The sequence below is a fragment of the Leucoraja erinacea genome, chromosome 20 (assembly GCF_028641065.1).
Source record: "Leucoraja erinacea ecotype New England chromosome 20, Leri_hhj_1, whole genome shotgun sequence".
In the NCBI taxonomy this organism is placed as follows: Eukaryota; Metazoa; Chordata; class Chondrichthyes; order Rajiformes; family Rajidae; genus Leucoraja; species Leucoraja erinaceus.
Genome location: NC_073396.1, coordinates 35189287 through 35203100, shown reverse-complemented (window position 1 = coordinate 35203100; position 13814 = coordinate 35189287). Strand labels below are relative to the sequence as shown.

At 44.0% G+C, this 13814-nt stretch overlaps 1 protein-coding gene across 1 annotated transcript in view; it reads left to right on the top strand.

Moving 5' to 3' along the window:
• Nucleotides 1-13814, top strand: part of snx29 (sorting nexin 29) — a 695647-nt gene that overhangs the window by 200164 nt on the left and 481669 nt on the right. The window contains exon 14 of the mRNA XM_055651849.1: nucleotides 1818-1903. Coding sequence (XP_055507824.1) covers nucleotides 1818-1903 — 86 coding nt within the window. The remainder of the gene's footprint in view (nucleotides 1-1817; nucleotides 1904-13814) is intronic.

Below are 13814 nucleotides of genomic sequence, written 5' to 3'. Positions count from 1 at the left end.
CTTTTACCTTGTCCTTTATCATCAGGACGCCTGCAGCGATGGCTGCGGAGGGTTGAGGTCCCGACCACGGGGGAAAATGGAGGAGGACTGGCCAATTTCTGTGCCTTCCACCACAGTGATGAAAGCTGTGGTGGATGTTTGTGTTAAATTTTTATTATGTTTGTGTGTTCTTTATCATTGTACCGCTGCTGACAAATTCATTTCACTTGCACTTTATGTGCAATGTGACAAATAAAACTGATTGATTGATTGATTGATTGATTGATTGATTGATTGATAGACTCTAAATGTATTTTATAGGAATGCAGTCGTTGATGTATTTCTTGATGAAACTAGGATGTAGCAGCCTTGAACATGTTCTAGTCCAGCACTCAAAGAAAGTAGACCTTGACCTCCTCAGTCCGCTGCTGTATTACTGTTTCATTGGTGCCTCAGGCTTCAGTCAGGCCTCAATGCTCCGACAGGACCAACATTGAGAGATAATCAGACTGGCGTGTTGAGCCACAGGCATACCTGATGGTGGTGTGGTGGTCAAGAGTGTTGACACCCTGTATGCCTCACCCATTCCTTCTCTCCAGACATGTGGCCTGTGCCACTGAGTTACTCCAGCTTTTTGTGTCTACCTTCAACATGCTGATGGTATTTGGGGACTAGGCTTCTGAAGTCAGCTTGATTGAAATTTCCAGCTATGACGAACAGGGCATAACAATGTGCTGTCTTAAAAGAGTATAATTTGTTCAGTGCCATCTTAACATTGGCTTGGGGTGGTCTGATGAACACTGATAAGATAGGTGGTTTCTTTTGCTAGATAACAGAGAGAGCATTTCATGAACAGACATTTTACAATACCAGAATTTTACTGCAGCATGAAACATTGATCAAAAACCAGAGGGCACCTCCTTTCCCCTTGCCTAAGGATTCGGAATGGTATAAATGATAAATGGAGGGACCCTCAGGCAGTATAGTAAAGGCAGATGAGTCACAGGTGAGCAATGTTTCAGTGAAACAAAACACATAGCTGTCCCTGATGTCCCTTTGAAAGAGCAGCCTTGCTCTAAGCACTTCAAATGTTTTGTTGAAGGATTGGTGGGGAGGGATGCCTGTCATTTCAATTGCATTTTGAGCCCCTCCCCCCAACCCCCAATGGCCACACTTCCATGTTTTGTTATTACTCACTGCTGTGCCGGCAGCGATGGATCTAATAAAGATCAATAGTTCCAAGAGTTTCTTTGAAATAGCGATGAGTGACAGGAGACTTTCGGAGCTGGAACTCAGGGCTTTCTCAGTGCTGGAATGAATAGATAATCGGAGAAACAATCATAAAAGTTTGTTATAACTGTTTTAGAAGGAACTTTGTGTTATATGCACTATCTTGACCACCACGACAATGAAATCAATGACCTATTGCTGATGATTGTTTTGGCAGAACATCAGGAAAATTGGTTTTGGTTAGATCAATGATCCCTTTGAGAGGAAAAATGGTGAATGTTATTTAACATCATATCTGATAACTCTGGTGAACATGCTGTGGCGGTACATTTCATGTCATGTTATTTGTTTAATATTAATTGTATATTTATTGTATAATTTGGTAAAACAGCACGGTCATAAGAATTGTGTTGTTAATTTGTGAATCAAATATATTAAAACTACTGCAATTTTTTTTGTGTGATTTTTTTTGTTGAAGCAATTAATCTTGCATTTGGTAAACTATTGAAAATATAATCCATCATTATTCTTACAATCTACTGCTGTGTCATTTTTCTTCATTTAACACATCATTTTGATTAACTTAAGGTCTGTTTTGGATCCTGCAGGGAAAACGAAGTGTTGAAGGTGCAGCTGAAGAAGTACGTGGGAGCTGTCCAAATGCTGAAGCGTGAAGCAAGCCAGTTGAACGATGGTAAGGATATGGTATCAGTCAATGGAGAAAGTCTGAATGTAATTTTTGTAATGCACAGTAATGCTTACGCAGTATCTTATCAAGCTATCCCTTGAGGGTAAATGGGCAATTTCTCTCCTGCTAATGTACTGAAAAGTAATTCAGTTGCTTTAATTGACATGAAAAACATGATTGCTTTTATCTTCTGGACTTACTAAGTGAAGAATAATTAATAAATAATACAGTGAGGTTTGAGTACATTTCATAATGGGGGAATAGCTTCTTACAGCAAATGCAGTTTATCTGAAAGACTGTATTTCAAAATATATAATCATTGTCAAATATTTATGACATTTCTTGGATAACATATATTTTCATCTATGTGCAAGCAATTTAATGCAATCATGAGCAACTAAAGGATTTAAAAATACTATTGAAGAGTCTTGTTGTGTCACCTCATCTCATATTTAGAACATAAGCCTATTACTATTTTAAAGAACATTTGGGTAATATGGGATAAGTTTTTAAATATATTCAGAAGAACAGTTTGAAAATAATCCTGAGAAAAAAATTGTGATCATGCACATTCTTGTATATCTTAAGGAGGGTCTTAAAGAAGGATAGTGAAGGGAAGAGGCGAAGGAGTTTCATGAAGGATTTCCAGAGTATTTGAATTCATACTGATAAAACAGTATAGGACAAATGGCATGTTGGAGGTGGCTATGGGAGAATTATTTCACTGTTGAGGGTTACAGAGATAGGGGAGGAGATGCAACAAGATGATGTCTGTGCAAGGATGTGTGCTTTAAATTGGGGAATCAGACAAGCCGGTGATGCCAGGGAATGAAGTAGTGCAAGGCAAGATATTGGTGGTACAGCTAGATGAGTTTAAGAGGAAATAGATGGCCAACAAAGAAAGTGGAGGAAATTGGATTACGACTGTGACAGAGACACAAGTGAATGTTTCAGAAGCAGCCGGAATGAGTGATTAATGATGTGGCAGTTGGCAATCGTAGTGTAGTGGTGTGGAAGTTGTATATTTATTATGGTATGAAATACATTTCCTTTGTTAATAGTCTGACTAAATGGGAGAAATTCACAAGTGGATAGACCTCTTGTCAGGTCACTGATATGGTCATCATTTCGATCTTCCCATCATTCAGAAGGGTATTATGATTGGACAGTACAAGAAGCAGCATATTTAATCAAGAACGTGGGGTGGGGAAGAAGCTTGAGCTACACCTCTGCATTATGTAAATAGAGGATTCAACATTGAGCTTTCCAAATATGTTTAGTCTACTAACAATTTTGACAAATTTTAATTAGACCAATGGATGGTATAAATGATGCGCATAAGAACTTTTAAGAATTACTGATACATATATAACTCCACATAAATGTTTGTCTCAGAGATTGTAAAAGAATAGGTTGAACTTTGTTAAAAGAAATTGTACAGTAGCTTCAGCTGATATAGAATGTAACCTGGATATAATAGTGGTATAATAGTTGGTATAATAGTGAGATCGTCAGTCTCTGCTGATATTATAATTAAAAAAACATAGCAACTTCTGATATTTACAAACGTTTAGTTAAGGGGCTGTCCCACTGCGGCGACCTAATTGGCGAGTTTAGAAGAGTTTGCCCTTGACTCATACTCGCAGCATGGTCGACACGAGGTTGTAGGAGGTCTTTGTAACTCTCCTTCATGCTTGAGAGTAGTCCCCACGTACTTGAGGCCTCAGCTAGGTCGTGGCGTATTTTTCAACATGCTAAAAAATGCCCTCGAGTAAAAAAAGGTCGCCATGGAAAAAAATCTGTATTTTTTTTTACGCGTAGGTTTAGTCGAAGTAGGTTGTAGTAGGTCGGCATGTTATTCATCGGTAATCGAGGGTAGTCGAAGGTAGTCGTAGGTAGATTTCAACATAGTCAAAGGGAGGTCGAAAGAGATCGAAGGAGGTCGTCTTCACTCTCCACTATTCGGTGTCCAATTTTCCTGAGGCTAGCTGGTCTTCAACATAGTCGAAGGAGGTCGAAGGAGGTCTTCTACATAGTCGAAAGAGGTCTTCAACATGACACTTTTTCAAACTCTCCTAAACTCTTCTAAACTCGGTAATTAGGTCGCTGCAGTGGGACAGGACCTTTAAATCCGGATGCTGGCATAAGTGATTTCCATTCTATCACATCCGAAATGTCTTCGTTCTTCGGTAAACCTGGCTTCCCCTCTTCTGTTGTAGTTGGATCTCTCACCCGTATCTCCTCTGTGTCGTGCAGTTCTGCTCCTGCTTCCCCTCTCTAGTAATGGGACAGAATGGAGTTCCCCGGGTCCTTGCCTTTCGCCTCACCAGCACCTGCATTCAATGCATCCTTCTTCAACATTTGCACCACCTTCTGCTTTCCAAAAAGACCACCACCCCCCACAACTTCTTGGCACACATCTATACCTCCTCCCTCACAATCATGCCAGGCGAGACAGAGGTTCCCATGCACCTCCTTTAACCTCATCTGCATTCGGTGCTCCCAATGGTGTTCATCTACATTGGCGAAACCAAGTGTAGACCAGGCGACCATTTCGCTGAACATGTGCCAAGGCCTACTGGATCTCCTGGTTACAAACCATTTTAACTTCCCTTTCCGTTCTCATATTGACTTTTCTGTCCATATCTCCTCCATTGCCAGTGCGAGGCTATACACAAACTGGAGGAACAGCATCTCATATTCGTAGTTTGAAACCCAATGGTATGAACACTGAATTTTGCAATTTTGGGTAGCACCCCACTTCCTTTTTTCCCCTTTTATTCCCCCCTCTCTTACCTGTACTCTACCTGGGTGCACACCCATTTCTTCCATTATCCCAGCCCCTTTCCCCTTCCCCTGCCTCCTTCCAACCTTTATCCCTTCCTCTGGCTTCACATTTGATACCCCTTCTTTCCTTTTCTTACACCTTTTCAATCCCTTTTTAACTATCTTCACCTTACTCTCACTCTCTCTCAGTCTGAAGAAAGGTTTCGGCCCAAAATGTTGCCTATTTCCTTCGCTCCATAGATGCTGCTGCACCCGCTGAGTTTCTCCAGCACTTTGGTCTACCCTCTCTGTCTCTCTTTCTCTCTCAATCTCTCCCCATCTACCCCTCTTGCCGTTTCTTCTTGGATCTTACATGATCACTAACAGTTTCCTGAGTTATCTTACCCCTTGCTGTTTCAATAATGCATGTTATGTTTTATTCATTACTAGCCCTGTTTCTTCTTTCACAGATCGAGCTATTCCTTTTCATCCTTGTTTGTTCTCTTGCAGACTGAGCTATTTGATTGGGACTTCCGCATTAATTGTCACACATGCTGTCTCCTATTTATTTTCCTTCAGTACTTTGATTGTTTTAACCCCACCTTTGTTCTTTTCATCTCTTCATTGGTGTTCTGCCCAAACTTGTCTTGTTTTGATTCCTATATTAATAAGCATGTTCCTTGTGGAATTAATGTACTTGTTTCAAGTGGCATACATTACTAGACACAAAATGCTGGAGTAATTCAGCGACAGAGGCAGCATCTCTGGAGAGAAGAGATGGGTGAAGTTTCGGGTTGAGACTCTTCCGACTGAGCCAAGGTCTGAAGAAGGGTCGCGACCTGGAAAGTCACCCATTCCTTCTGTCCAGAGATGCTGTCTGTCCAGCTGAGTTTAGCATTTTGTGTCTATCTTTGGTTTAAACCAGCACCTGTAGTTCCTTCCTACACATACAACATTACGATATTTTTGGTGGATTGTTAAGGTACTTATTCTACCCTTGGTAATCTTTCCATTTCAAAAATTAAACCAGTCTTAATTAGTGTGCTGATCTTCATTTTAGACATAGTCCCACCAACATTTGGACTTAACTGACCATATTTGGGGGGAACCTTTTATTTACTTTTATTCCTAATGTGAAAAATCTTTAATAAACATTCAGTGTAAATCAGCATATGTAGTTCCTTCCTACACATTAATAATGTTGTTGTGTTAAAGTAGGTTCTAGTAAAGTATGAAGAGAGACCATGATGCAACCAGTCAGAACACTTGCTATACTGCATCACTAGATGATTGTCAGAGTATTCGGTGAAGTGCTGAATCTCTTTAACCTCTCAGAAAGTAGATGTACTGACGCACCTTCTTTGTGATTATATCTACGTGCTGGGTCCAGGGAAGGTCATCCCGACTTCTCAGTTTCTGAGCTCAGTCATTAATTCCTTGGTTTTGTTGCCGTTGAGTGAGAGATTGTTGCAGCACCACTCAACCGGGTATTCTATCCCTCTCCTACATGCAGATTAATCACCAACAACAGTGATATCGCTGGAATTGGAGCTGTGCTTAGCCACACAGTGATGGGTGTAATAGAGTAGAGTTGGACACTAAGCATGCTGCTTCAAGGGCACTAGCAATGATGTTCGGTGAGGAGGAGATGTTGTTACCAATCCATGCTGATTATGGTTTGCAAATGAGGAAGTCAAGGATCCAGTTGTAAAGGGAGACTCAGATCATGAAGCTCGGTGATGAATTTGGAAGGGATGATAACGTAGAACGCTGAGCACTCGTTCATGAATAGCAGCCTGCCGTTTGTGTTCCTGCTATCCAGATGGTTCAGTGCAGAGCGGAGAGCCAGTGAGATAGCGTCTGCTATTGACCTGTTGTGGCAATGGGTGAATTAAAGCAGGTCCAGATAATTTCTGAGGCAGGAGATGACTCATTCCATAACCAACCTCTCAAAGCACTTTATTATGGTGGATGTACGTGCAACTGGATATTGAGGCTAGTCATTGTGCTCTTCTTGGGCACATATATGATAGATGCCCTTTTGAAGCAGGTGGAACCTCACACCCCAGATGCAAGAGATTGAAGATGTCCCCGAATCCTCCAGCCTCCAGCCTCCATGGTCTTTAATCATGCTAAATGATTGTTGCTGCTGAACACCACATCTGGAACTGGAAAAGCAATTTTACAAGTGTTGAAAGTCATTCCTTCAAAATAACATAAAATTCAAAAGTTACAAAAATTAAAATTGTTAAATATTTTAAAAGTAACTTAGTTTCCACATTTTGTGCATTTTCCTTCTGACTTATCAAGGGCACTTCATTCTGTGACTCCTATGATATTCTTTTGAATTTCTAATTACAATACTTATTATATTAGTTAAAATTAACCCAACCTTAAATGAACCTGGTTTGAGGGCACAGAATTAATGTCAGTGGGAATTATTTAAAAGGGACCTGAGGGGCAACTTTTTCATACAATGAATAGTGGGTATGTGAACGAGCTGCCAGTGAAATTTGTAGAAGCGGGTAGAATTAAGACAATTAAAAGACATTATTATTTCAAAAATAAAAATTATTCAGAATATAAAATATATACAAAACAAAAACTCTTCAAACCTCTCCGTGTCTATAACAGTGAGAGGTTTCAACAGTGCCATATTCAGTAGTGTTTGCACCTACCTTTAAAGATGACGTATGTATTCAGAAGAATATTAAATATATACAAAACAAGAACTGTTCAAAAACTCTTCCACCATTCTCAGCATTTATACATTCATTAGTGTTATATTCAGTAGAGCTCACAAACTATCCTCATACCAAACACCCTTGACACTCATGTGGCCCCTCTCGGGGTTGATATCCCTTCCCTTGTTTGAGGGGTGTCTCCACCAGACCCTACCTCCAAGGATCCCGCTGTGGAAGGACCTAGGATTGTGGTCCACCCCCATAGAACCTTGGTGTTCCTCAGCACGTACTCCTGCAGTCTAAAATAGCCAATTGGGCAACATTCCCTGATGGACATCTCGTTCTGCTGGGAAATCAACACGTTTCTGGCAGATCAAAGTGCATCTTTCATCGAGTTAATGATCTTCTAGCAGCACTCTGAATGTGTTCCTGGGAACATTCCGTGTTGAATGACCCAGTCATACTCACGAACATGGTTCAACAGTATTTATTGAAAAGCACATATAACACACTACAGCATGTTGCTTCTGCTGAGTAGCAGCATGGTCTGCCAGCACAAGTTGGGTTGCGATAATATGAACAGTGTAGTAGGTGGAGCTTCTAATAATAAAGCACTACATTGGTTAGTAAGTGAAGTAACCAATCTACATCTTTCCTTGTGGAAATAAAAGTGGAGCACATCTAAATAAAAGTGACCGATAAGAACATTAACACATTACTACGTGATAACTGAAAAATACAGTACCCGAAACGCTAATAGCGCATACAGGGACGTACAGATGGTTTAAACAAAATTCCCGTATCTAAGGGGTGGCCTACAAACCCGTCCCGCGCGCATACGGTACAGAACCGCATCTCCTCCATTCATCGCCAAAATAACTGGGGCCCATGCGACGAGAGCACTGATGACCCGGGGGATGAACACAGCTGGCGAGCGGGGCACCGAACGGGGTGGTGAGGCCATAGGGGGCATAGCCAACGGCTGATCTGCAGCAGCAGAGCGCGAGGGAAGAGACAGTCTGACAGTAGAAGGGTAGATTGGACGCGAGGTGTCTGGATACTGGACCGCAGGACGTTCAAGTTCAAGTTGAAGTTCTTGTATTCTTGTATTCAAATTTTATTGTCGTTGCCTCACTTTGAGACAACGAAATGAATTTCCCGTACAGCAGTATCGTTAAAAAAAATCACAAGAAAAATAATAAAAATAAATAATAAATAAATAATAAAACATATTAAAAAAATAAAATTGAAATTGAATTAAAAATTTAACAAAAGCACAAACACAAAAAGTCCACAACACAACATAACATAAATGGCACCCAGGTGAGGACGGCACCATAGTCCAGCCAGCCTCCCCTCCGTGTCCATCCGTAGTCGGGGCCTTCCGAGCACCTGCAGTCGCCGCCCCGGGTGGCCCGATGTTCAGGCCCTCACGCCGGGCTGGTGGAACGCCGACGCCGAGCCCCGACGGTGAGCATCCTCCTCCTCAGCGGCCCGGACCTTCTGATCAGCCGCCTCCCGCTGCCGGAGTCTGCAGCTCCTGAGTCCACAGGTCGAGCTGGGCAGAGTCACAGGACCCCGCGCTGTCCATCAGCGCCGCCCGCGTTGGGAGCTCTGCAAACCGCAGCTCCTTGATGTTGGTGCAGCAGGTCCAGCACTCCGGGCTCCAGACGGCGACCCCCGGTAAGGCATCGCCAGCCCCGCGATGTTTCAGCGCTGTCCCGCCGCTGCTGGAGCTCCGGTCGATCCCGGCAGGAAAGGCTGCGCCAATCCAGGGAGGTAGGCCGCGGGGGGGGGGGGGGGGGAGGCCGCGACTCGAATAATAGTCGCATCCTCACAAGGAAGCGGCTGAAGGACGGTATCCCCCGCACCGTGCCCTCTTCCCCCACATAAAAACACAAAAAAACACAAAAAAATACACTTTTAACATAACAAAATAAACAAAAAAACAAAAAGATACCGGGCTGTAGGTGGAGGCTGCTGGCAGTTCAAGTGAGTTTATTGTCATGTGTCCCTGTATAGGACAATGAAATTCGTGCTTTGCATCAACACACAGAACATAGTAGGCATTTACTACAAAACAGATAAGTGTGTCCATATACCATGATATAAATATATACACACATGAATAAATAAACTGATGAAGTGCAAATAACAGAAAGTGGTTATTAATAATCAGAGTTTTGTCCGAGCCAGGTTTAATTGCGTGATGGCTGTGGGGAAGTAGCTATTCCTGAACCTGGTTGTTGCAGTCTTCAGGCTCCTGTACCTTGTACTTGAAGGTAGCAGGGAGATGAGTGTGTGGCCAGGATGGTGTGGGTCTTTGATGATACTGCCAGCCTTTTTGAGGCAGCAACTGCGATAAATCCCCTCGATGGAAGGAAGGTCAGAGCCGATGATGGACTGGGCATTGTTTACTACTTTTTGTAGTCTTTTCCTCTCCAGGGCGCTCAAATTGCCGAACCAAGCCACGATGCAACCGGTCAGCATGCTCTCTACTGTGCACCTGTAGAAGTTAGAGAGAGTCTTCCTTGACAAACCGACTCTCCGTAATCTTCTCAGGAAGTAGAGGCGCTGATGAGCTTTCTTGATAATTGCATTAGTGTTCTCGGACCAGGAAAGATCTTCAGAGATGTGCACGCCCAGGAATTTGAAGCTCTTGACCCTTTCAACTATCGACCCGTTGATATAAATGGGGCTGTGGGTCCCCCTCCTACTCCTTCCAAAGTCCACAATCAGTTCCTTGGTTTTGCTGGTGTTGAGGGCCAGGTTATTGCACTGGCACCATATGGACAGTTGCTCGATCTCTCTTCTATACTCTGACTCATCCCCATCAGTGATACGCCCCACAACAGTGGTGTCATCAGCGAACTTGATGATGGAGTTCGCACTGTGACTGGCCACGCAGTCATGAGTATAGAGTGAGTACAGCAGGGGGCTGAGCACGCAGCCTTGAGGTGCTCCCGTGCTGATTGTTATCGAGGCTGACACATTTCCACCAATACGAACAGACTGTGGTCTGTGAATGAGGAAGTCAAGGATCCAATTGCAGAGGGATGCGCAGAGACCCAGTTCTGCGAGTTTGGTAACCAGCTTGGAGGGGATGATTGTGTTAAATGCCGAGCTGTAATCGATGAATAACATCCTGACATATGAAGCTTAAGCAGGTGGGGACCTCAGACCTCAGAAGTGAGAGGTTGAAAATGTCCGTAAAAACTCCAGTCAGTTGGTCTGCACAGGTTTTTAGAACACGACCGGGTATACCATCAGGTCCAGGTGCTTTTCGGGGGTTCACCCCTCTGAAGGATTTCCTGACGTCGGCCTCTGTGACTGAGACTGAAATGCCATCACAGCGAATGGGGGATCGGGAAGGCACATCAGTATTCTCCCTATCAAAGCGTGCTTAAGACGCATTGAGCTTGTCAGGGAGTGATGTTTCGCCGACATTCGAGCTGCCTCCTGGTTTCGCCTTGTAGGAGGTGATTGCATTCAGGCCCCGCCACGTGGTTCCTTCACAGAAAGGACGTGGTTCCTTCACAGGAAGGAGATGTTGACGGTTGCATCTGTAGATTCCTCCATCGGCGCTTACCAGGTACGAGCGCGGCTATTTTGCAGGGCTGTGGATGTGACCCAAACGGCTATAGCCCTTGTCAGTCTGTAGGCGAACGACTTGCCCACTGGAGAGAGGTTTAAGTGGACATCGAAAAATCGCTTCAGGGCGTTGCGTTTCAGCTGGAGTTGTTTTTGTACAACAGGTGGTGAACAAAACGTGGTGGCTGCAGCAGCTGCTGGGGCACGGGCAGGGAAGCACGGGTTTGCCGAGACATCAGGCGTTGGGCTGAAGACCCTAATATTGGATCATGGGCGATATAACATAAGTTGAGCAGGTCCAAGTAGACATTGGATTTGGCAAGGTGTGAGTGCTCCATTAATTGTTTGGTGATCCGGACAGCTTGTTCTGCGAGTCCGTTTGACTGTGGAAATTCAGGACTACTGGTGACATGGCGAAAATCTCATCGTTGAGCAAAGTTTTTGAAACAGTGTCTGGTGAACTGACTGCCGTTATCTGACAGGCGGTGTGCAGGTGCGCCATGTACGGAGAAATGGCGCGACAGCTTTAGGATGACAGCATCGGATGTGATGCTTTGGAGCAGGTCGATTTCGAACCAGCTCGAATACGAGTCAACGAGAACCAGATAATAATTTCCAGGCACTCGAATATGTCGGTGACGACCGTGGACCAAGGCACAGGATGAACAGGGTGTGAGAGCAATGGCTGCTTCTGTTGGTGTGGTGTCAGGATGTTGCAGACAGCGCAGGCTTCAACTTTTTCGCGCATAGCATGTGGAATGCGGTGTGGTGCTCGAACCACAGGTAAGACATTTGAAGTCTCAGAGGAGTCCTCAGAGGGAGATATTTGATGGACAGCAGGCCCAAAAGATACCAGTCCTAGATCCTGGCACGCGTTAATGCCAAGCTGAGTTGCAGCTTTCCCACGGACAATGAAAAACTTCAGTTTGTGAGCTTGTGACTCCAGGCAGCAGTTCAGTTCAGTTTCTCCGAGTGGGAACAACTCCCCTCCCCGTAGGCTAGCAAAGTGGGCGAAGTGTTTATAATACGTTCTGCACTACCGTTCCGTTTAAATTCGGATAATGACATGACATTGCATTTGGCACCAATGTCGATCTTCGCAAAGCGATGGTGTTATTGACGTGTAATTTCATAAGCTTAAGGTCAAATAATGATAATGGTCTCTGATTGGAGGTGTGGGTTCGAATCCCACTTCTGACACCATGTCGAATGTTGCTTCTGCTGTGTAACAGCATGGTCTGCCAGCACAAGTTGGGTTGCGATAATATGAACAGTGTAGTAGGTGGAGCTTCTAATAATAAAGCACTACATTGGTTAACAAGTGGAAACCAATCTACAATCCGTAAATCAGAGTGTCCTCTGTCACGGTGCTGCTCGGGATAAACAATGGCAAGGGCTGTTGCATCATTCTCTAGATTCTCTTCGTAAATCTACACTCGGCGAAGAGGCGAGCACCCATCTCGGCTCCACGGTAGCCTTCCTGAGGGCAGTGTGCACTGCTACCAAAATTCTGATGGTGCAGGAAGGATCCGACTGGTAGGGCCTCTCTCACCAACGGCTAAGCTTGGTGCTTATTGGGAGAGTTCTGGCGATCAGGCATTTCGCCAGACAAGCTGGGCAGTCTGCTCAGGGAACCACGCCACAAAATCCATTGGGTCCTTGTCCTGCAGTGCCTGTAAGATGTTCCGTGCTAATCACTGCCCGATGGACTTATGGTCAAAGGTGTTGGCCTGGAAGAACCTTTTCACGAAGGATAGATGGGGCGGCAATGGCCAGCTGACTGGGACATTACACGGCATCGGAACTAGGGCCATCCTTCGCAACACCGGGTATAGGTAGAACCTCAGCAGGCAGTGACACTTCATACCCACGTACTTCGGCGCTATGCACAGCTTGATGCAACCAAAGACGAAGGTGACCATCAGAATGAAGGATACTTTGAGCTGGCTTTTGGCCCCGTTGTCCGTCGACATTTGCATCGTGATCCATCAGATCCACTCCATCTTTGAACCCCAGATTAACTGGATGATGGCCCGGGTAATCGCTGAGGCAGAGGAGTTGGGGGACGGGTCACACTTGCACCAAGTACAGCAGCCCCGAGAGCTCCTTGCATCTGATGACCAAAATATTCCTCATTAGTGAGAGGCAACGTTGCTTCCACAGACCCAATTTCTTCTTGACCGTGGCTATCCGCTCCAGCTAATTGTTGTCACACGCCTTGCCTCCCCCCCACCTCCAACCTGAACCCAATCCCTTGCCACTCATCTGTATGAGGGGAGTACCCACTGGACTCTCTGACAGGAACATAGATTGGAAAGGTTTGGTGGAATCAGGGCCAGGCACAGGCAATTGGGACCATTTCATTGGCTGTTTGGTCAGCATGGACGGGTTGAGCTGCAGGACCTCTTGCATGCTATGTAGTTCTGTGATTCATTGTCATTATTGTAAAAAAACTATTGCCACAAATGATTCAATTTGTGCAGAAATTTGGAGTTATTTTAGTTTTAATGCATTGATAATGTTTTAATTTAAATTAGTTTTAAAGGAGGAAGATGACTGAACTTTATTGCCTTCCATTACTGTGAGGAATGTGGATTGCACTGTGGTGGATGTTTATGTTAAATTTTATTTTATGTGACTGTGTGTATTGTAGCTTTTCACTTAGTATGGCAGTATGGTAACTCAAATTTCACTGTTCCTTAATTGGTTAAGTGATAATAAACTTGAACGAACTAGATCAGTTATAATAGCAAATGTGGCCTCTTGTGCCTTTCTGTGAAACTATTCTGTCAAAAAGTGAAGTAATTTGAGTTGATTTCTAAAAGGATACAACAATATTGGTTCGTTCATCAAAAGGATTAAACATTGAAGATCAA